Genomic DNA, 24,021 nt, shown 5'->3' with positions numbered 1-24,021 from the left:
GGGCTGGATGAATGCACTATAAGGTGGGTAGAAAGCTGGCTAGATTGTCGGGCTCAACGGGTAGTGATCAATGGCTCCATGTCTAGTTGGCAGCCGGTGTCAAGTGGAGTGCCCCAGGGGTCGGTCCTGGGGCCGGTTTTGTTCAATATCTTCATAAATGATCTGGAGGATGGTGTGGATTGTACTCTCAGCAAATTTGCGGATGATACTAAACTGGGAGGAGTGGTAGATACGCTGGAGGGGAGGGATAGGATACAGAAGGACCTAGACAAATTGGAGGATTGGGCCAAAAGAAATCTGATGAGGTTCAATAAGGATAAGTGCAGGGTCCTGCACTTAGGATGGAAGAATCCAATGCACCGCTACAGACTAGGGACCGAATGGCTAGGCAGCAGTTCTGCGGAAAAGGACCTAGGGGTGACAGTAGACGAGAAGCTGGATATGAGTCAGCAGTGTGCCCTTGTTGCCAAGAAGGCCAATGGCATTTTGGGATGTATAAGTAGGGGCATAGCGAGCAGATCGAGGGACGTGATCGTTCCCCTCTATTCGACACTGGTGAGGCCTCATCTGGAGTACTGTGTCCAGTTTTGGGCCCCACACTACAAGAAGGATGTGGATAAATTGGAAAGAGTCCAGCGAAGGGCAACAAAAATGATTAGGGGTCTAGAGCACATGACTTATGAGGAGAGGCTGAGGGAGCTGGGATTGTTTAGTCTGCAGAAGAGAAGAATGAGGGGGGATTTGATAGCTGCTTTCAACTACCTGAAAGGGGGTTCCAAAGAGGATGGCTCTAGACTGTTCTCAATGGTAGCAGATGACAGAACGAGGAGTAATGGTCTCAAGTTGCAATGGGGGAGGTTTAGATTGGATATTAGGAAAAACTTTTTCACTAAGAGGGTGGTGAAACACTGGAATGCGTTACCTAGGGAGGTGGTAGAATCTCCTTCCTTAGAGGTTTTTAAGGTCAGGCTTGACAAAGCCCTGGCTGGGATGATTTAACTGGGACTTGGTCCTGCTTTGAGCAGGGGGTTGGACTAGATGACCTTCTGGGGTCCCTTCCAACCCTGATATTCTATGATTCTATGATTCTATGATCCCATCCCAGTTGGACACCTAGTGACATCCCGCCCACTTGGGAGACAGCAGAAGGAGTGGGTCAGAGATCCCAGGGAGGTCAGCCTGTAGCAGCTGGTACCTACACTGGCTCTCCTCTGGTGCAGGGCAGCCCACAACACATGGGCTCAATATCAGAGGGGGAGCCTAGGGAGGGCCCATAGACTCCAGCAGTTTGCATAGGGGGCACTAGGAGCAGAGTCTGGCCCCATCTCTAGGTGGGACGTACACAGTGCTGGGGAAGGTGGGTTATGGGAGGGGGAGCTTAAGGAAGGAGCTCGGCTGTGTGTTTCCAGGTGAGTGCGTGTCTGGTGTTTGCATTTAATCTGATCTAGAAGCCAGGCTTTGGCCCGAGCTGCCCTTTACACCACTGCATGAGGCTGTTGCACCAGCCCCTCTCAGGAGGCAGATTGAATCATAGAATCATAGAAAATTAGGGTTGGAAGAGACCTCAGGAGGTCATCTAGTCCAACCCCCTGCTCAAAGCAGGACCAACTCCAACTAAATCATCTCAGCCAGGGCTTTGTACAACCGGGCCTTAAAAACCTCTAATGATGGAGATTCCACCACCTCCCTAAGGTATTCCAGTGCTTCATCACCCTTCTAGTGAAACAGTTTTTTCTAATATCCAACCTAGACCTCCCCCACTGCAACTTGAGACCATTGCTCCTTGTTCTGTCGTCTCCACCACTGAGAACAGCCTTGCTCCATCCTCTTTGGAACCCTCCTTCAGGTAGTTGAAGGCTGCTATCAAATCTCACTCTTCTCTTCTGCAGACTAAATAAGCCCTGTTTACCTCAGGCAGGCGCCACGGTGAGAAGCCAGCTGATCTGATCCCACAGACTGGGGAGACCATCCATGCCTCATTACAATCAGACCGTGGGGACAGCCCAGTCAGAGGCTGGTGTTAGAGCCTGTGGCTGGAAGCTGGGGCTCTTGGCTTCTCTTCCATAACTCTGGAAAATCTGTTCCAGTTCAGCCCTGGGATAACTAGGGACAACCTAGGAGCATTAGCACCATCCCACCTCACCTGGTCAGAGAAGGGGTACGAATGGCATAAGTGCGTGAGGGAAAGCTGGATCTGAGCTGTTCAGCTGTGTCAGACGCCCTGTACTGCTAACACCTAATGGGAGATTCTCCTTGTGCTTTTGGAGCAGAAGGGAGCAGGCTGGCTTCTGCTGCTGCCACGACCTTCTCAGTGGCTGGTGCAAGGCTCAATGAGAAACACACAGGCCTAGGTGGTCATACTGGATTTGTCACCACCTTATAATATTAATCCTTCACCCTCCCCTAGTCCCTTCCGCATCAGGATCTCAAAGCTCTTTACAAACACCACTGCATTTGTTATCCCTGCCTCAAAGAGCTCACATTTTAAGCAGCCTGGCAACACCTCCGGGACAAAAGGAAGCAGTGTAGCCCCATTTTACAGGCTGGGAAACTGAGTCACAGGGACGGTCTTTTCAGGAAGCCTGTAGCAGAGCTGGGATCAGGGCCGTGGTGTCTTTGCTGAGCATATTCCAGTGCCCTCGAGGGATATTCCCTTAGCCCCAGGGCCAATGACCACTGGGAAGGCAGAAAGCCACCTTGGAGAACAAGGCGCTGGGACAAGGGGGCCTGCACACTAGGCATGAGTGGGGTGGAGCTTTGGGAAATGGTACAGTCCACAGCTAGCAGGGGAATCACCAGTAAATTCCCATTGCTGTGGTCTCCGGCAGGCTCGGTGCCATGGGACAGAGTTCATGGAGAGCTAGCCCTGCTCTCACATACTGGCCAGGAGCAGAGTTATGCCCCCTCTGTTTATTTAGATTTAAAATGCTACAGGCTCTGGTCGCCCTGACAAAGGTAGGTTTCAGAGTAGCAGCCATGTTAGTCTGTATTCGCAAAAAGAAAAGGAGTACTAGTGACACCTTAGAGACTAACCAATCTATTTGAGCATAAGCTTTCGTGAGCTACAAAGGTAGTTATACAATCAGTACAGTTCAACTAACTCCGATCTCAGCAGATTTCAAACCATCAATGTCACAGGACCCTGACCCCCTTCACCACCTCAGCAGCGTGCCCCCGCCCTCCCGAAAGATCCTTGCCAGCAGGCATCTTTTGGAGTGAAAGTTGCCAAATTTGAGCTATTTTGGAGTGGGGGGGGGGAGCAAGTTCCAGGCTCCAAGAAAGTCTTTCTAATGAGGGGCGGTCCAACTCTCTGACCACCACTGCAGCAAGATACTCCCTGGAAAGAGCACTTCCTCCCACCCTGGTGACACAAAGAAGCCGTGGAAAGGGAGGGAGGGAGAAGCAGATTTTTAAAGATATTGTTTTAAGTGTTGTCATTCACCCTGAGCTCTGCCAGTGCCCCTCAATCCTGACCCACAGCTACTCCTGCTATTACAAGCACAGGCTTCCTCTCACAGATGCTCCCTGTTCCCGACCCACAGCCCCTCCCCTGAGTATTTCCATTCTATGTTCCACCCCGCTCCTGACAACCACCCCACAGTTCCACGCCTGGGCGCCCTCTGAATTCATAGTTCTGGCAACAGGCCTCCCCCTGGCTTATGAACTGCAGGCCCACTGTACGTGGTAGGTGGAGCATAATGGGTGTGTGGAGGGTCTGTGGCTGTTTTGGGGATATGCCCGAGGTGGCCCCTGTCAGGCCAGTGGTGGGCTGGGACTGGTCACTGGTGGAAGTGGGTTACCTCAGGTTGGGTGTCCTTCCGAGGGCTATTCCTGTCTCTGCCATAGAGACAGGATCACAGCAAGGCCCTGAAAGCAAATAGTCTGATTATTCATTAGCCTGAAGGAAGGACTCAGCTTTCTGCCCTACCAGGAGCTACAAGCTAAGCAGGGCTGGCGAAGGCTGTTAGTGAGTGACAAGGGGCAGGAGCACTACTCTTGGCGTTCAGGAGAGAGCGTGGATGGCAGGGGGCACTGAGATATTGGTGGGGCATTCAGCTGAGAGGATTCTGATGTAATGAATCCAAAAGGGATTTTCTAATGAGGATGCTGGGGTTCCTCTGGCTTTCCAACTCTCAGCGGGACTACAGCCTTTGCTACATCACACTGTCCACTGCCACCCTGTCTCCTGTAACATGAAGTGTCTCCATACTAGTAAAACTAACCCAGATCTTTGCTCAGAGTGTGATTTAAAGAAGTGCTGCAACTGCATCTAACATTCCAGACATTTGCACACAGACTGACTCCCTGGTGGTGCCTCCCCCAAACTCTTCTCTCCTGCAATCTTCACTCCTCGCTCTAGGTTCCACGCAGGTTGCTCCAATCCACACAGAGGATTTACACTGGTTTAATTTTAAATCAGTTTAAAAAACAATGCAATTAAATCAGTGCAAACCCCTGCGTGGGCACTCTTTCTCTGCTTCAACTTGGTTTGTATTAGCTTCATTTGCCCCTGTAAGAGATCTGCTGATCCACGCTAGGTTTAAACAGATATTAGAGCCTCCACCCTCAAAGCTCTGCTAGTTGAACTAAACTGGCTTCAAATCACCCCTTTCATTAAATTGGCATAGGTTTGTGAGTGGATCCAGCCTGAGCCACAGGACATCACCCACGTGACTTCCACTCCTCCCTGTGGCACCTTAGAGACTAACAAATTTATTTGAGCATAAGCTTTTGTGGGCTACAGCCCACTTCATCGGATGCATAGAATGGAACATATAGTAAGAAGATAAATATATATACATACAGAGAACGAGGAAGTTGCCATACAAACTGTAAGAGGCTAATTAAGATGAGCTTTTATCAGCAGGAGAAAAAAAAACTTTTGTAGTGATGGCCCAATCAAGATGGCCCATTTAGACAATTGACAAGAAGGTGTGAGGATACTTAACATGGGGAAATAGATTCAATATGTGTAATGACCCAGCCACTCCCAGTCTCTATTCAAACCCAAGTTAATGGTATCTAGTTTGCCTATTAATTCAAGCTTGGCAGTTTCTCGTTGGAGTCTGTTTTTGAAGCTTTTCTGTTGCAAAATTGCCACCTGTAAGACTGTTACTGAGTGACCAGAGAGGTTGAAATGTTCTCCTACCGGTTTTTGAATGTTATGATTCCTGATGTCAGATTTGTGTCCATTTATTCTTTTGCGTAAAGACTGTCCGGTTTGGCCAATGTACATGGCAGAGGGGCATGGCTGGCACATGATGGCATATATCACATTGGTAGATGTGCAGGTGAATGAGCCCCTGATGGCGTGGCTAATGTGATTAGGTCCTATGATGGTGTCACTTGAATAAATATGTGGACAGAGTTGGCATCAGGCTTTGTTGCAAGGATAGGTTCCTGGTTTAGTGTTTTTGTTGTGTGGTGTGTGGTTGCTGGAGAGGATTTGCTTCGGGTTCGGGGGCTGTCTGTAAGCGAGGACTGGTTTGTCTCCCAAGGTCTGTGAGAATGAGGGATCATTTTTCAGGATAGGTTGTAGATCTTTGATGATGCGCTGGCGAGGTTTTAGTTGGGGGCTGAAGGTGAGAGCTAATGGCGTTCTCTTATTTTCTTTGTTGGGCCTGTCCTGTAGTAGGTGTCTTCTGGGTACTCTTCTGGCTCTGTCAATCTGTTTTTTCACTTCAGCAGGTGGGTATTGTAGTTTTAAGAATGCTTGATAGAGATCTTGTAGGTGATTGTCTCTGTCTGAGGGGTTGGAGCAAATGCAATTGTATCTTAGAGCTTGGCTGTAGGCAATGGATCGTGTGGTGTGTCCTGGTTGGAAGCTGGAGGCATGTAGGTAAGTATAATGGTCAGTAGGTTTCCGGTATAGGGTGGTGTTTATGTGACCATCGCTTATGAGCATAGTAGTGTCCAGGAAATGGACCGCTTGTGTGGATTGGTCTAGGCTGTGGTTGATGGTGGGATGGAAATTGTTGAAATCACGGTGGAATTCCTCAAGGGCTTCTTTTCCATGGGTCCAGATGATGAAGATGTCATCAATGTAGTGAGAGTAGGGGCATTAGGGGACGAGAGCTAAGGAAGCGTTGTTCTAAGTCAGCCATAAAAATGTTGGCATACTGTGGGGCCATGTGGGTGCCACTGACTTGAAGGTATACATTGTCCCCAAATGTGAAATAGTTGTGTATGTTCCATTCTATGCATCTGATGAAATGAGCTGTAGCCCACGAAAGCTTATGCTCAAATAAATTTTGTTAGTCTCTAAGGTGCCACAAGTACTCCTGTTCTTTTTGCAGATACAGACTAACATGGCTGCTACTCTGAAACTCCTCCCTAGGTAAATGCTACACGGGTGGAAACCTAGATCTGAGTGAGATAACTCAGGCTGGAGGGAGAGTCGGGTTTCAGGGCAGCCCTGTCCAGTGTCATGACCCTCATGTGACACTCACACACTTGGTAGGTGTGTCACACAGGGCTACATAACAGAGCATTTCCCTTCCCCAGTACCCGGAAGCCCTGGGGAAAGTGCACTGAGCTCCAAAGCTTCTAACCAGTCCAACTTCAGCCCCGCTCAGTTCCCCTCTCCTAGCAGTTTTCTGGAGGGGGGACTATGTGAGATGAGTTTGGTGGGTCTCTCCTCCACATTTTGCACTAATGGAGCAGGCTCAGTGGAGAGGCTGAGAACCACAAGGAACATGGGTAGAAATGCCCCTGTGGCCCCTGTCCAAATCAGGGCTGGGGCCAGCTGGCAAGGCCATGCCTGGGGAAGCTGGCCCTGAGCGGGCCCTGTACATATGCCGAAGGCTTCGCACACTAGGGCTGCACCAGTGCTAAATCCACAGTTGACTGTTACCTGCAAATTTTCCTATGAAACACTTGACATCAGTGTAACACAGAGAACAGCTCAGAGTCTGGCGTTGGCCCGGAGGGCAGCATGCGCTGCCCCTGTGACTTATGCTTTTGGTTTGCTCAGTGTAGCTGGTACATTTCTTCCCCCACTCCACAGCCTAGACCGGACCAGGAAGGGGTTGAAAAAATCTCTGCTCCATCTGCTCCCCCACTGCAGGTGTGTGTGGGAACAACCGGGTGAGTGAGGTGGACTGTTCTATTCTCCCTGCGGCAGAGGGAAGGGGCGGGGAAGCATAATGGGATTTTCCAAACCACCTGGACCCATTTCAAGGGTTGCAGCCCAGTAACTGTAAGGATCAATGCGGAGGGGGAAGCTGCCAGCAATGAGCCACGCCCTGGCAATCACTAAGCAGGGCACGGGGGTGGGGGGGAGAATAGACTAGAATGGGTTAAATCCCAGAGTCCCTGTGTGATGGTGGGCAAATCACTTAGCAGCCTTGTGCCTCAGTTTCCTCATCAATACAATGGGGTACAGGTCCTGCCATGGAGGAGTGTGTGAGGATAGATACATTGAAGACCGAGAGGCCGAGCTACTGCAGCACTGAACACCCAATAGACACCCCCAGGTGCTGGCAGTGAGGATTTTGCCTTGGCCGCCTGTACCGAGTATGTCGCAGACTGCAGGGGTTTTGCCTCAGTTTCCCACAAAGATAGTCATCAAAGCAGGAGAGTGTGCTTGGATTTGTCATGCCAAAGCACAAGCAGTAACTTGAAAAACAAATTGGGAATGTATGTCTAGAGCCAGGCTTCCTCTCCCCAGCGGGTTGGGTAAGCGGCTCATCACCCTGCCCTGGGGAGAAAGGGCTCTGCAAAGTGCACAGATCTCTGCAAGCTTGAGCAGAAAGGAAGAAATAGGGCAAGGCTTGAAGATGCTGCTTTGGGGGAGATGGCGGAGCACCCTGCAAAAGGCAGCTGCTGAGGGTTTGTGAAGGGATGGGCTGGTTCCCTGGCTCCTGCAGGAGAAAGTGCAGAGGATCTGTGGTGGGTTGTTAGAGGCATGGCTAGTGGGTAGGAGGACTCTGCTGCATGGCAGGGAAGATGCAGAGAGCCATGGATTCCAACTGTGAAGTGGTCAGAGTGCACTCAACTAGCCCTTCTAGCGCACTGCACCTCAATGAAGCTTCACATGCCCCCTCTGCATAGACACAGAGGCTTGTCCAGGGCCAGGGGTGGGAGTGCTGGAGGCCAGGCCTGTGCTCGGACCACTACACTCTACTGCCAGATATATTGTCCCTTTACAATGTTATTTATATGGCTCGGGGGGGGTGAGTCCTGGGGGGCCTGGCAGAGAAGGGGGTGGGGAATACCTGGCACAAAGGGGGACCTTTGGAGGTGGGTCCCCAACAGGGGGGTCAGGCAGGGAGGGGGAGCCCTGGGAAGGGGAGTCTCCTATGGGTGTCTGGTCGTGGGGGAGACCTGGGAGGGAGGTCCCTGGTGCTGGGGCCTCCCCCTTGAGGCAGCCTCTCCCCGGACTAGGGGCGGGGTGGGGGCTGGGTTTCTGGAGAGAAGGGGCAGGGAAAGCCCGCCGGGGGGGGGGAGGTCTGGGTGGAGAGGGGCAGGGAAAGCCCGGCGGAGAAAGGGGTGGGGTGGGGTGGGGTGGGGGCTGGGTTACTGGAGAGAAGGGGCAGGGAAAGCCCGCCGGGGGGGTCTGGGTGGAGAGGGGCGGGGAAAGCCCGCCGGGGGGGGGGGGTCTGGGTGGAGAGAAGGGGCGGGGAAAGCCCGCCGGGGGGGGGGGGGGTCTGGGTAGAGAGGGGCGGGGAAAGTCCGGCGGAGGAAGGGGCGGGGCGGGGGCTGGGTTACTGGAGAGAAGGGGCAGGGAAAGCCCGCCGGGGGGGGCTGGGTGGAGAGGGGCGGGGAAAGCCCGCCGGGGGGGGGGGTCTGGGTGGAGAGAAGGGGCGGGGAAAGCCCGCCGGGGGGGGGGGGGGGTCTGGGTAGAGAGGGGCGGGGAAAGTCCGGCGGGGCGGGGCGGGGCGGGGCGGGGGCTGGGTTACTGGAGAGAAGGGGCAGGGAAAGCCCGCCGGGGGGGTCTGGGTGGAGAGGGGCGAGGAAAGCCCGCCGGGGGGGGGGTCTGGGTGGAGAGAAGGGGCGGGGAAAGCCCGCCGGGGGGGGGGGGTCTGGGTAGAGAGGGGCGGGGAAAGTCCGGCGGAGGAAGGGGCGGGGCGGGGCGGGGGCTGGGTTACTGGAGAGAAGGGGCAGGGAAAGCCCGCCGGGGGGGGGCTGGGTGGAGAGGGGCGGGGAAAGCCCGCCGGGGGGGGGGTCTGGGTGGAGAGAAGGGGCGGGGAAAGCCCGCCGGGGGGGGGGGTCTGGGTGGAGAGAAGGGGCGGGGAAAGCCCGCCGGGGGGGGTCTGGGTAGAGAGGGGCGGGGAAAGTCCGGCGGGGCGGGGCGGGGGCTGGGTTACTGGAGAGAAGGGGCAGGGAAAGCCCGCCGGGGGGGTCTGGGTGGAGAGGGGCGAGGAAAGCCCGCCGGGGGGTGGGGGCTGGGTTACTGGAGAGAAGGGGCGGGGAAAGCCCGCCGGGGGGGGGGGTCTGGGTAGAGAGGGGCGGGGAAAGTCCGGCGGAGGAAGGGGCGGGGCGGGGCGGGGGCTGGGTTACTGGAGAGAAGGGGCAGGGAAAGCCCGCCGGGGGGGGCTGGGTAGAAGCGGGCACGAGGGACGCTCAGGGAGGGGGAGAGTCTAGCTGGGGGAGTGGGGCTCCCTGCCAGTGGGGTGTGTGCCCGCCCACACGGAGCTGCTCCTCCTGCCGTGCAGGACCCGGAGGCTGTGGGTGTAACAGCCTGAGCCCTGCCCCGCCCCAGCTAGCTCTGTAGCACCCCCATCGCGCTGGGGAGGGGGGTTATACCTGCAAAGAGGGTCAGTACGGTAGCTACCGAGGGCCCTCGCGGCTGCTCTCTGCAGGATGCACCCCAAGCGTCTTCGCCAGCCGCTCCCTGGCGATGGCTGGATCTGCACGTGCATTTTACGCTGGGTGGCAGCAGTCCTGCCCGCAGGGGGGCCGGACCCCTGAAATCCTCCAGGGCGAGGGACTGGCTGGAGGCCTCACCTAGGAGAGGGGAACACTTGCTGCTCCTACTAGCTGGCAGAACTGGCAGGATCTGGCACACTGTGGCCCATGTGACAGTGCCCCTCATGCCTGACCCACAGCCCCCCACTATACCAGTCCTGCCCCCCACGAGCTCTGTGCCCCTCAACGCTGACCCACAACCCCCCGCGCTATACCAGTCCTTCCCCCCACCAGCTCTGTGTCCCTCGTGCCTGACCCACAACCCCCCACCAGCTCTGTGCCCTTCATGCTTAGTGCACGGTCCCCTGCTATCCCGGTCCTGCCCCTCACAAGCTCTGTGCCCCTCACTCCTGACCCACAGCCCCCTGGTAAACCTGTCCTGCCCCCCACCAGCTCTGTGCCCCTCACTCCTGACCCATAGTCCCCTCCTATACCAGTTCTACCCACCAGCTCTGTGCCCCTCATGCCTGACTCAGCCCCCCACTATACCAGTTCTACCCCCCACCATCTCTGTGCCCCTCATCCCTGACCCACAGCCCCCTGGTAAACCTGTCCTGCCCCCCACCAGCTCTGTGTCCCTCACTTCTGATCCACAGCCCCCTGCTCCTAAGTCTAAGTGGAAGTCAAATCCTAGTGAGGTAAATGGAAAGGAGCATAAACACTGCCAAATTAAATGTAAAAATGTAAGAAGAAAAGCAAAAAAGGAGTTTGAAGAACAGCTAGCCCAAAACTCAAAAGGTAATAACAAAATGTTTTTAAGTACATCAGAAGCAGGAAGCCTGCTAACCAACCAATGGTGGCCCTGGACGATCGAGATACAAAAGGAGCACTTAAAGATGATAAAGTCATTGCGGAGAAACTAAATGAATTCTTTGCTTCAGTCTTCAAGGCTGAGGATGTTAGGGAGATTCCCAAACCTGAGCCATCTTTTGTAGGTGACAAATCTGAGGAATTGTCACAGACTGAAATGTCACTAGAGGAGGTTTTGGAACTAACTAACGGTAACAAGTCACCGGGACCAGATGGCATTCACCCAAGAGTTCTGAAAGAACTCAGATGTGAAATTGCAGAATTATTAACTGTGGTTTGTAACCTGTCCTTTAAATCAGCTTCTGTACCCAGTGACTGGAAGATAGCTAATGTAACACCAATATTTAAGAAGGGCTCTAGAGGTGATCCCGGCAATTACAGACCTGTAAGTCTAATGTCAGTACTGGGCAAATTAGTTGAAACAATAGTAAAGAATAAAATTGTCAGACACATAGAAGAACATAAATTGTTGTGCAAAAATCAGCATGGTTTCTGTAAAGGGAAATCACGTCTTACTAATCTATTAGAGTTCTTTGAAGGGATCAACAAACGTGGACAAGGGGGATCCAGTGGACATAGTGTACTTAGATTTCCAGAAAGCCTTTGACAAGTTCCCTCACCAAAGGCTCTTATGTAAATTAAGTTGTCATGGGATAAGAGGGAAGATCCTTTCATGGATTGAGAACTGGTTAAAAGACAGGGAACAAAGGGTAGGAATAAATGGTAAATTTTCAGAATGGAGAGGGGTAACTAGTGGTGTTCCCCAAGGGTCAGTCCTAGGACCAATCCTATTCAACTTCTTTATAAATGATCTGGAGAAAGAGGTAAACAATGAAGCAGCAAAGTTTGCAGATGATACTAAACTGCTCAAGATAGTTAAGACCAAAGCAGACTGTGAAGAACTTCAAAAAGATCTCACAAAACTAAGTGATTGGGCAACAAAATGGCAAATGCAATTTAATGTGGATAAATGTAAAGGAATGAACATTGAAAAAATAACCCCAATTATACATACAATATGATGGGGGCTAATTTAGCTACAACTAATCAGGAGAAAGATCTTGGAGTCATTGTGGATAGTTCTCTGAAGATGTCCACGCAGTGTGCAGCGGCAGTCAAAAAAGCAAACGGGATGTTAGGAATAATTTAAAAAGGGATAGAGAATAAGACTGAGAATATCTTATTGCCCTTATATAAATCCGTGGTATGCCCACATCTTGAATACTGCTCACAGATGTGGCCTCCTCATCTCAAAAAAGATATACTGGCATTAGAAAAGGTTCAGAGAAGGGCAACTAAAATGATTAGAGGTTTGGAACAGGTCCCATATGAGGAGAGATTAAAGAGGCTAGGACTTTTCAGCTTGGAAAAGAGGAGACTAAGGGGGGATATGATAGAGGTCTATAAAATCATGAGTGGTGTGGAGAAAGTGAATAAGGAAAAGTTATTTACTTGTTCCCATAATATAAGAACTAAATGAAATTAATGGGCAGCAGGTTTAAAACAAATAGGAGGAAGTTCTTCTTCACTCAGCGCACAGTCAACCTGTGGAACTCCTTGCCTGAGGAGGTTGTGAAGGTTAGGACTATAACAGGGTTTAAAAGAGAACTGGATAAATTCATGGAGGTTAAGTCCATTAACAGCTATTAGCCAGGATGGATAAGGAATGGTGTCCCTAGCCTCTGTCAGAGGGTGGAGGTGGATGGCAGGAGAGAGATCACTTGATCATTATCTGTTAGGTTCACTCACTCTGGGGCACCTGGCATTGACCACTGTCGGCAGACAGGATACTGGGCTGGATGGACCTTTGGTCTGACCCAGTATGGCCATTCTTATGTTCTCTTCCATGAATTTAGCGAGCCGCAGAGCAGGATTGGATGTTTATCTGAAGAACAAGCATCTCCAGTTACAACAGTAAATCCTTACCCTTCTTCTCGAGGGTTTAAACCAGTCTCTAGCTGGGGTTAAGAGAACACTCCAGTGTGGGGTGTATTATCCATCATCTGCTAGTGCATAGGTTCTCCCACCTTCCTCTCAAGCAGTTGCTGGGAGTGGGAGCTGGGATACTGGGCTAGCTGGCCCAGCCTGGCAATCCCTCTACTTGTATGTCTCCCCAGCTGCCCCAGCATGTCAGACTGGGAGTGTGCTCCTTCCCTGCTCCCTCTTCTCTTTGTAAAGGCTGGAACCATGTTTGCTTTGCTTCAGCTCTTGGACCCCTCCCAGCACTGTTCGTCAGCAGGACAATTTGCTAATCCCTTTAATCCCCCCAGCGTTGTGTTGCACTGGCCCAGGGTAAACTGTGGGTACATCGACCACGCTGGAGCAGAGGCTCCTCCGTAGTGCCTGAGCTCAAAGGGATTGCTTTTCTCGCTGAGGATGGCTTCTCTCAAGAGCTCTATTTGCAGCCATTTCAGTCCCGGTTCATCCCCCCTTATTCAGAGACCCATGTCCCCCCCTCCCCCCGCCTTTCTTGCTGGTAGATTTAGGATTCTGAGCTCCTTATTCCCATTAAACCCTTTGGCAGCATTAACTCTTGCGGCCCCACGGGTGCCCTCACCTCTGACCTGCAGGTTTTCTTCTGGTGACCTCCCCTTTATCTTCTTTTGCCCACCTTGGATCTCGAGCAGCTCCTGGGGCAGCTGCATTGGCTGCCTCTTGCTCCACACGTCCTGCTTTCTTCGATGAGGCTGGTTGTGTTGCTCCCAAACTGCTGCCTTTCAGCTTTCCCCAGCCTTCTACCCCACTGTCGGATTTTCATACGCCCTCTGGCACTTACTGGGTTCCTTCATTCCAACCCACTGTCTTACCGTCCTGGTACGGCTGCTGGCAGAGACCATCCCTTGCTCTGCTGAAATCAGGGGCTTCGTGCTTTCTTTTCCTTCTGTCAGATCCTCTTCTGGAAAGACGCAGAGTGGGATAGCTCCCCCATCAACTGGTCTCTTTGCTCTTTGGATTCTAAGTAACTTTTGGTGTAGCTTAGATGAGACTTATTTGGTATCCAGCAAATACCAGGGCAGTTAAAATCCCCCACAAACAGTTTTGGGTTGGTTTGAGGGTGGAAGATTCAGAGGTCTTATGAGCAGAAGGGACCATTATGATAATTTAAACTAGTTCCTGCAAGATACAGACCCAAGAACCTCACCCAAGGATTCCTGCATCCAGTCCATGCCTCTGAGTTTGAGCATATCTTTTAGAAAGACACACCTTGTTAAGACTACAAGCGACGGGGAATCCACCACATCCCTAGGAAACTGGTTAATTACTCCCCACTGTTAAAAACTGGCATCTTAATTATAGTCTAAAAGCTTCAGCTTCCAGCCCCTGGCTCTCTTTCTGCCTTGGAGAGCTCTCTGCGCTCCAAAATCTCCCCAGGTAGGTCCCAGCCTGTCAGTACCAAGTCACCTTCCCCAGATTTTCCATTCCCACTCCCCTCCCAGGTGGGGAGCTGACCTGTCACTTCATTGCCTTTCATTTCTTCTAGCCCAGGGGGAGTCACTAGGCGGCCCACAGGCCAAAGCTAGACTGCCAGATGCTTCTGAACAGACCCCAAAATCTTTTTATTTACTTATCGTTATTATTTTTGTATTATTTTCTCTGGAGTCTGGACCTTGGCATGCCTGACTAACCTAATTGCCTTCTATGATGAGATAACTGGCTCTGTGGATGAGGGGAAAGCAGTGGGCATGTTATTCCTTGACTTTAGCAAAGCTTTTGATATGGACTCCCACAGTATTCTTGCCAGCAAGTTAAAGAAGTATGGGCTGGATGAATGGACTATAAGGTGGATAGAAAGCTGGCTAGATCATTGGGCTCAATAGGTAGTGATCAATGGCTCCATGTCTAGTTGGCAGCCAGTATCAAGCAGAGTGTCCCAAGGGTCAATCCTGGGGCCGGTTTTGTTCAGTATCTTCATTAATGATCTGGAGGATGGCGTGGATTGCACCCTCAGCAAATTTGCAGATGACACTAAACTGGGAGGAGAGGTAGATATGCTGGAGAGTAGGGATATGATACAGAGGGACCTAGACAAATTGGAGGATTGGGCCAAAAGAAATCTGATGAGGTTCAACAAGGACGAGTGCAGAGGCCTGCACTTAGGACGGAAGAATCCCATGCATCGCTACAGACTAGGGACTGATTGGCTAGGCAGCAGTTCTGCAGAAAAGGACCTAGGGGTTACGGTGGACAAGAAGCTGGATATGAATCAACAGTGGGCCCTTGTTGCCAAGAAGGCTAATGGCATTTTGGGCTGTATAAGTAGGAGTATTGCCAGCAGATCAAGGGATGTGATCGTTCCCCTCTATTCGACACTGGTGAGGCCTCATCTGCAGTACTGTGTCCAGTTTTGGGCCCCACACTACAAGAAGGATGTGGAAAAATTGGAAAGAGTCCAGCAGAAGGCAACAAAAATGATTAGGGAGCTGGAGCACATGATTTATGAGGAGAGGCTGAGGGAATTGGGATTATTTAGTCTGCAGAAGAAAAGAATGAGAGGGGATTTGATAGCTGCTTTCAACTACCTGAAAGGGGGTTCCAAAGAGGATGGCTCTAGGCTGTTCTCAGTAGTAGCAGATGACAGAACAAGGAGTACTGGTCTCAAGTTGCCGTGGGGGAGGTTTAGGTTGGATATTAAGAAAAACTTTTTCACTGGAATAGGTTACCTAGGGAGGTGGTGGAATCTCCTTTCTTAGAGGTTTTTAAGGTCAGGCTTGACAAAGCCCTGGCTGGGATGATTTAGTTGGGGATTGGTCCTGCTTTGAGCAGGAGGTTGGACTAGATGACCTCCTGAGGTCCCTTCCAACCCTGATATTCTATGATTCTAATACCTGGACCAAGAAATTAGGATATTGGCAAAAAATATTCAAGGAATTTCCCCGGTAAACCCTTCAGGGTCAGGTTGTCCTTCATTGGCATTGCAGATACCACTGCTGTGTAACACCCCAGCCACCATCTCCTCCTCATCCAGTTCTCCTGGCTGGACTGGCCCCACTGCACTGACTTCCCATCCTACCAGATTTTGGTTTGACCAGTCAATCAGGGTCACTGCAACTTGGGATGCCGTTCCACTTAGCATCTCCCGTGGCTGCTTCAGCAGTAAATTAGCCCACATTTCTGGCATCTGCTAGCAGGGCTATGTGTAAACTGGACTCTGCATCTTCTTAGCAGGGGGCCAGGATGAGAGGAGAGATTTGGAACCTGCCCCCCTCTACACCTATTTTTTTCTCTCTCTGGTGTTCCATGTTGAAGCCACTTCCTGATCAGAGATGTCTGGAGCCCTCTCATCCGTTGACCTGCTCCCACCCTGATCTCGTAACACACGCTCACGATTTCAGACCAACAGCACCTAGGTGATTCAGTGAGCCCCACCAAAAAGAAATGCTTTAATATATAGCGATAATGAAACAGGATACACAAAACTAAACAGTCATCAGCACTCAGACACAGGACTCCATCCTAAGAAATCCGGCCGGGGATAATGGTTTGGTTTTCCCCAGTCAGGCCGCCTCTGGGACCCCCTCTCCGCTACACTGAATTCAGCCTTGGTTGGAGAGAGGTGCTAACTGGGGGTGGAGAGGTGGAGTGGCAGGTTCCAAAACCACAGTGTTTTGGACTGACTCTTCGCTTTGATTTCCAGGGCTGGCTGGGCGTGTTCCCATCCTCAGCAGCCAGACCCTGCTTGGGTGGGACAGACATTTCGAACATGAGGGAAGGGGTCCCGCTCTGGCTGAAGCAGCGGGTCTCTGGTGGCAGGGGTGGTCCCACATGGAATGGTCTATATTACAAACTAGGGAGCATATGCACATTTATACAGAGGACTCTTGCCCCGGGGCTGGGGGACCCCAGAACTAGACACCAGAGCGACACACGTGCCTTTAAATATATTGGGTTTCTTTCCTGTAGTGTTTTTGAACTATGTACATCGTTGTGCTTGTAGATGACCCATCACCAGATGGAGTCAGTCTGTCAGGGTGTGTTTGGGGAACTGGCTGGTCTTTCCAATGGAGCCAGGTTCCTTTGCTGCTTCTGCTGCAGTCCCGGGGGAAGGAATGGAAGAGGCTTTTCAGACTCCCCCTTTCTTCCACTGCAATTCATCATTGGCCCAACCCCGCAGAGCAGGGAGCGGAGGCGGATCTCCAGGCATGCTCCTGTGAAGTACTGACACATCCAGGATGCTGGCTCCCAGAGATGGTAGGGAGCCAGAGCACATGAGCACTGGGGGGGGCCTGAAGCCAACTGGGTGCTGTGCCCATCTAGGAGCTGGGATGGGTAGAGACAGCTTCTGGAGGTCTTCAAGGGCAATGCTGTGTCTGCTTCGCCAGGCCCTGGGAGTGAGCCTCATACTGGGCTCCATGGCTCGCTGCCTTTCTTCAGCACGTGTCCCCAATGGCCTTAGGTTGTGCGGCAATGTACACACAGGTGCCAGTCTTCATCCTCCACGTGCCCAGGCAGAGCTGAGCATCCTAGAGCCAGCAGAGGAAGCCGGGGGAGGCTGGGTGCTACCAGCCCCATTCCAAGAAGTTGCTCCGCCTTGTTCTTCTCCAGCTGTGGTTTGTAGGACACCTCCAGGGCTGATCAGTGGGGCCAGCACACCCGGCATGTTGGTGACCTGGCACATTAGCATAGCCCGAGTGCGTCTATGTCACGGAGGCTCCAGGAACCGTCTGAGAAGGCCCATCTCCACTGCGTGGGAAGGGTTTCCAGAGCCAGCTGCTCCAGGGTCCCTTTTGTGGGGCAGGTTCTGAGAGTTCAGACAAAGGAGTCCTTGCCCGGTGCAGAGGAGAGGCGCGTGTCTAGAAAGCTGTGGGATGGGTGAGTGTGGAGGTGCCTCAGGGTGGAGGCAAGGATGGGGGTGTGGAGGGCCTCTGGGCCTGGTGGCTGCATTCCACCGGGTACGGCTTCAGTTGTTCTCAAACAGGGAGAGCAGGTCGTCATTGCTGTTGTTGGGGAGATCTGGTGGGCCCAGGTAGGAGAGCAGCTCGTCAGGGTTCGTCAGCTCGGGAAGAAGCTGAGGGCAACAAACAGAATGAAATTACTAGGGCACCCTGTGCCCAGAGAGTGCCATGTAGGTGGCCCACGGCCAGCAACAACCCGCCCAGCCCCCTGGAGAAAAGCCGGAGCTGAGGGCGCTGCTCTGGACAAGGGGAGAAAGTAAATGGCACAGCCACAAAAGAACCTACGAACCCTGACTTCAGCCCCTGCCCCAACCCCCCAGTGCACGGCCTTCTCCCTTCTGCGAGCAGCACCCAGGAGCCCTGACTCCAGCTCCGGCTCTAGAACAGATCACTAATTGCAGGTGACCTATCCTCTCCATAAAGCCAAGCTCCGGCCTATCCCCTCTCCACCCTTGCATTCCCACATGGAGAGACCAGCTTCTGATCAGGCACAGCCGGTGCACAATTTGGGAGCTGCCCCCCAGCCCTCTGTTGGGGCCATGCCATGACCTCCTCCCCAGGCTATGAAACACTACCCATCTCGGTCCCATCTCACCCAGCCAGGCCTGTCAGGCCACAGCCGGTGTGAGGGCCTGAGGATGCCCAGAGAGCTGAGGTGAGCCAGTGTTGCCCAGTTTGCTCCGGGCGTGGCCGTTCAGTGTGTTTTTTTGGCCTGGTTTTGAAAACCCAGCAGGAGTAACTGCTAGCTGAGCACCCATGGAGCAGAGGGGGATGGGCTGGGAAGAGGGGCTGCAGCCTCCAAGTCCCTGCCCCACACAGGCCATGTGGAAGGGTTACTTTTTTATCTGTCAGCCCCCAAAATAGCCAGCAGCTGCAAACTCTCCTGCAGGGAGATCTGTAGCCAGAGGGTGGGGGCAGCATATTCCCCCAGTGCTGGGACCTTCCCCACTAACACCACGATCCCCATGTCCAGTCACAGCCCCCTGGGAAGACAATGTCAGCTCCCAGCAAAGAGGGAGAAGGGGCAACTCGATCCTCAGCTAGATCCAGCAGCTGATGTGCTTGGCAGTTCCTCCCCGGCAAGGGGCAAGGGAGACTCCCAAGCCCCGGGGGCTCCTAGTTCAGAGTGAGGATGTTTCACACCCACCGTGCACCAGTGTGAACAGCGGCACGTGGTGCTGCAGGGCTGGGGAGAACCAAGTCCCTGCTGGGGCACAGATCTCTGGAGTGATGACATGTCTGGGGCAGGCAGAAGCCAAGAGCCGAGCCCCACAGTGCTGCTGAGAGTGTGCAAATGAGACACCTTCTGTGGCGGGGGAAGGCAACAGGAAATTCCAGCCGAGGCAGATGGTTCTGGGTTCAGCTGGCTGGGCAAAGTGGGATTAGCCCTGGCTGGAGGCCTGAGACAGCACAACGCCCATGGGGTGGCAGCCTCACCAATGCCCAGGGGGTCTCTGAGCAGACATAGGAAGGGGATGCACAAAGGAAACAGCATGAGGACAGCACTGGCTAAAGGCACGCCTCCTCTTCCCCCACGCCTCTAATGCAGGGCAACAGCTGAGCGGAGCTCAAACCCTTGACCTACTGCCCAGAAGAGTCCGATGGCGAATGTCCCAGAAGAACGGGATGGGAGAATGGAATGAGGATCAAGCCCCATTCCCGACCCAAGACCATCTGCACCCCAGGCAAGAGGGTGGTGGGGATTACGCCTGCTCAGCCTGAGGCCATAAGCCCTGCAGCCAGGAAGCCTTCGGGGAAGCTGGTGGGAGTCAGACCACATGGGGAATGAACCATACCCTCCGCAGGGGCTGTGTGGTGAAGGCACGTGACTGCACTCCCAGAGGGCGTGGCTCGGAGTCTCACACCTCCAGCTCGCCCTGCGGCAAGGTGGGGGCTGATCCATCGAGCTAGGGCACTCCAAGGGAGTCGGCCATGAGGCTGGCTGCATCGTCGCCTCACGTACTGCTGGCGCTGAAACTGACTTGCCTTAGGTGGCGCGAGGGAACTTTGAAGAGCACCTGTCCCTGCAGCCCTCCTGCCCTGGGGCAAAGGCCCTGAGCATGTGGGGATTTCCCCTCTGACAGCAGGGGGTACTGAGCTGGGCTCCTTGGCATACAAGTTTCTCAGACCCCATCCGCAGAGTGCGTGGGAGCTGGGAGCCAGTGGGCTCAGCCAGCAATGGGCCCAGGCACTGTTGGCTAATCACAGACCTGAGCCTCAGTTTGGAAGGTCCCTGCAACTAGTGCAGACCGATCCCTCAGGGCTTCCCCTGCCCTGCTTAGAGACAAAAGACTCAGTGTGTGTGTATGTGTGTTTGTGGGGGGGAATGCAGCCCCCCAACCCCACAAACAACCTCCTGGAGCTGGACAGGGCACGGTCAGGAAGGGTCAGGTTACTTACATCGAGGGAAGGCTCCGGCCCTTCCCCAGCTCCCGGCATGACTGGTTGCCCCACCATCCCAGGCCCAGGGTTAAAGGCAAGATCCCCTGCATGCGCCGGACCCCCAGATCCCGCCTGCCCAATGGGCTGCCGGGACTGCGGGGGGGGAGGGTTCCGATGATGGAGCTGCTGTCCTGACTGGCTGCTGAGGTTGGGGTTATGAAGCCCCTGCTGTACAGGGTTGTGGGATGGGTCTATCCTGCCAGATGGAGGCATCTGAGAGAGAGGAAGAAAATCCGGTGATGAGAAACCATTCTCTGAGCTGTGGAGTGGCCAGGCCTGAAGCAGGACCCCAGCGTCACACCCAGGGCCATACAGACACCCAGCATACACACATGCCCCCTTAACACCCCCACAAACATGCCACTGACATGCACCCTGCCCCACACTCCCCTCACAACCACCCGTGGCCCTTTTGGAGCCTGGTATTTTACAGCTGATGTGAGCAGACAGAATGGTGGCCCTGCATTCCCACCTTCCTGAAGAGCCTGCCACACTGCCCCCTGTGGGGTACGGGCCTCGGTGAAGCGAGGTGCACTGCTGCACGCTCCCCACCGGGAGGTGCTCTCTCACTCACGAACTTCTGGGGATTGGGCCTTGGCTCTGGCTCTCCTGCACCAGATGGCAAATAACTATGCCTGGTTCAGAAACCCACTGATCAAAGGACAGAATGCTATTGGCCAAGGCAACATGCCACCAAGCAGCCCCGGGCATACCCAGCGAACCAGCCGTGAGTTGTCACAAACACTAGTGAGGAAGCACAGCGTCCTGCCAGCTGCACTGCTCAAGGGCCTGGAAGGACCAGCTGCCACAGACAGAAGTGGGGTCACCTAAGCCACAGGGAGAGCACCCCTCTCCCACACACACAACCCTTACCCCCTCCAGGAAGCCCATCTGACCTGTCCGGTGATGGAGGGAGCTGGTGGCTTTTCGGGGGTCAGGAGGCTGCTGGGAATGTCCGACTGGTAGGAGATGGGGGGAGGCCCCGGCGTGAATTCGTTTAACGTCGGGGTGCTGGGGTTTGTGGGAGGGAACGAGTCCGAGAAACTGCCAGGGCCAGAGAAGCCGGAACCTGCAAAAGGAAACCCGGTCAGAGCAGAGCCAGGTGTGCCAGAGCGGGGCAGGGTACGCTGGGAGGACACCCATGGGCAGTTCCTTGGGAATCCCGTCACATGTGTGAGTGGGCACACTCAGCTCCAGGCACCTCCCTGCACTTCATCAGCAGCAGGGTCCTCTGGGCCACCCTGCCCTGCCCACTCCCCCAAGGAAGCCAGTGGAGACCCTTCTTTGTCCCCTCCCTCTGGTCAGAGGCCCCCGTTCCTGATGCCTAGTCCACTCCTTCATCAAAGGCCCCATTCCCTGCCCCCCCACCTGAAGGCCCTATTCCCTGTCCCTTTGCCCGCCTCCACCTGAGACCCCCTTCCCTACCCCGCAGTTCAGAGGCCCAGCCCCCCTCCCGCCCCTGGTCACGCACTCTGGCTGCTGTAGTCACTGGCACTGCCGCTGGTGGGCGGGGGCTGCAGGGGCGTGAACGGTGAGGAGCCGGGGCCCAGGGCGGCGATCATCTCCATGACATTGGGCATCACCATGTGAGTGGGGCTCATGGTCCGGCAGCGCTTCAGCACAGGGCCATCCTGCTCCTCCTTGATGTGGATGTCGGGCTTGATGGGCACTGGCTTCCAGCTGCACGTGGGGTCGATGGTGATCTCCTCATAGTCGGAGCTGGGTGGGCACAGAGGGGCAGGTCAGGGTGAGCAGAGCTCTCACACCTGCTGGCACTGCCAGGGCCCCTGACATCAGTCAGCCTGGGGCAACCGGGCTACTGCCGCAGCAGCCCTGGGCTTGGCAGCTTTTCAAGAGGGGTGCGTGAGGGAGGAGCATGGGGGGGTGCATCCTGGCAAAGCCCTCCAGGGACCCGTCGCCTGTGCTGGGAGCTGCACTAGCCCTTGATCTGGAGCCGCCCTCTCTTTTCCTGGGGGTGGGGTGGACCTGTTCCCTGAAGTCCCTGGGTTTAGCTGGGCAGAGGAGTCAACAGAGCAGGGCTGGCATGGCAAGGGCTGTGGGGAGATGGGGTGTTGGAGCAGGGCTGTACAAGGGGTGGCTGCAGGCAGGGCCCAGCCCTACCAGCCTCTAGTGCAGGGCTGTCCTGTTAGTCGTGGGGAGGGGCTGGCTCAAGAGCTGCAGAGACTGCAGCCCTCTGTCAAGGTGCAACCTTCCCCCCAGTCCTGCCTCAGGCTGTGCTGGAGTGACCCCTCTGGGGGTGGAAGGGGAGGGGTGTCCAGCCCTCTCTGCTGAGGCTGCTAAGATGGGACTTTTAGCTGGACACACCCAGCCGCGGCCTGGACCCTGCACTGGGCCCTGGGGACAGGCACAGCCCGGCACTCAGCTCAGTCTTGTTCTGGGATCCCCTGGGGAAAACATATTGTTGCCCCCTCCCACTAAGCAGGGGTCTCTAGAGAGCACTGCAAGGTGCTCTGTCCCCCAGGGCACAGCTCTCCCATCCCCTGTGCTCCCACCCACAGCTGTCCATTCCCCAGGAGCCCCCACTGACCCCACCCAAGTCATGTGCTGCCCTGACGTCCCCCCAACTGCACACGGCGATTCTGCCTTCAGCACCTCCGCCATCTGCCCTCTCTTGGGGGTGGGGTGGGAAGGGAGGAGAGGGCAGGTCAGGGCTCTACAGGGCAAATCCCCTAATCAGCCTGGCTTTTTGGGGGCAGGTTATGCCCCCAGAGAGACACTAACTTCACCAACTCTCTCTCTCTGGCACACATCTGCCCTCTGATGGCGAAAAGGAAACACAACAGTGCAGCACAGTGCGGGAACTCAAGCAGGGCACTTACTTCTGAATGTAGATCAGGATCCCCAGCATGTACTGATCCACCTCTAGTCCTTCCAGCAGGGCCGTTTTACTGAGGACAACACAAGGGAGGGGTCTGAGAAGGGGACCCAGTCACACCGTTCAGCTCCTCGTAGGAGCTGGGGACTCAAATCCAAAACAGCATCCGCGGCCAGAAGAACCCAGTGCTGCTCCCCTCCCCACACAAACCCCCTGAACCCTGAGAGTGGGTCATAAAGCACTGCACAAAGGTGGGTCGGTATCTTTATCCCCGTTATACAGAGGGGGAAACTGAAGCACAGAGAGGGCAAGTCCCAGGTCACCCAGCAGCAGAGCTGCGGGTAGAACCCAGTTCTCCAGCTCCTCAGCCCCCTGCTGAGCACTAGACTCTGCTACACTGGTGCTGCTCTCCCTAGCCCGTGACAGCAGTTCAGCTGGTGTGTGAGGGGGTGGAGAGTGGGTGGGGGGGTCAGTCTGGGCTGCCCACTCCACAGAGCACGACCACTCACTTGCAAACAGGACACCGCCACGTTCCCCTCTCGCAGTTCAGTTGCAGGTAGGACTCCAAGTCAAAGCACTGAGCAGGGAGAGAAAGTGAGACAAGCAGTCACCCTGGGGGTGGAGGGGAGAAGGCAGCAAAGTGATGCCTCCAGGTGGCAGGGAGAGAGACAGCCCAGGCACTGGGCCAGCAGCCTAGCCTTACAATGTCCCCAGTGAGGGGTCTCCCACCCCTTCCCTGGAAAGACCCTTCTGCCGCCTGAGAGGTCTCACTGCCATTCTGTCCCTTTGCCACTGGTCAGAGCCCTTTATTTCTGGTCCTCCCAGCATGTGCCTGAGCCCAGACACCTGGCAGGGAGCTCAGCCAGTGTGGGGGGAGTCTCACCTGTATGTGCCTGCAGTCATGGCCCCGGGCAGGGAGCTGGATTCTCCGGAAGGTGATGGGACACTTCAACGACACCTTGATAGCTGTCTGCTCCACACCGTCCTCCCCATTGGGACCTGGAGTCCCTGGGATCGTCCCGCTGCTGAAGTTTCGCTTTACTAGGTATTGAGAGTGAAAGGCCATTGAGAATAGCACCATCACTTCCTGGGGAGCTGGGCTCAGGCAGAGGGAGGCTCCAGGCCTGGGGA

At 54.5% G+C, this 24,021-nt stretch overlaps 1 protein-coding gene across 6 annotated transcripts in view; it reads right to left on the bottom strand.

Annotated features, from left to right (window-relative positions):
• Positions 1 to 16,071: 16,071 nt before the first annotated feature.
• ZMIZ2 (zinc finger MIZ-type containing 2) overlaps positions 16,072 to 24,021 on the bottom strand; it is a 43,907-nt gene continuing 35,957 nt past the window's right edge. For all 6 annotated transcript variants that reach the window (XM_037886397.2, XM_037886396.2, XM_043536253.1 and 3 more), the window contains exons 13-19: positions 23,774 to 23,931; positions 23,400 to 23,467; positions 22,895 to 22,963; positions 21,526 to 21,773; positions 20,951 to 21,123; positions 20,013 to 20,267; positions 16,072 to 17,725 (exon numbers count right to left, since the gene is read on the bottom strand). In XM_037886397.2, coding sequence (XP_037742325.1) covers positions 17,618 to 17,725; positions 20,013 to 20,267; positions 20,951 to 21,123; positions 21,526 to 21,773; positions 22,895 to 22,963; positions 23,400 to 23,467; positions 23,774 to 23,931 — 1,079 coding nt within the window. In that variant the 3' untranslated portion in view covers positions 16,072 to 17,617. The remainder of the gene's footprint in view (positions 17,726 to 20,012; positions 20,268 to 20,950; positions 21,124 to 21,525; positions 21,774 to 22,894; positions 22,964 to 23,399; positions 23,468 to 23,773; positions 23,932 to 24,021) is intronic.

This window comes from Chelonia mydas, chromosome 26, assembly GCF_015237465.2.
Source record: "Chelonia mydas isolate rCheMyd1 chromosome 26, rCheMyd1.pri.v2, whole genome shotgun sequence".
NCBI classification, from domain to species: domain Eukaryota; kingdom Metazoa; phylum Chordata; order Testudines; family Cheloniidae; genus Chelonia; species Chelonia mydas.
This window is presented reverse-complemented; position numbering and strand designations above follow the sequence as displayed.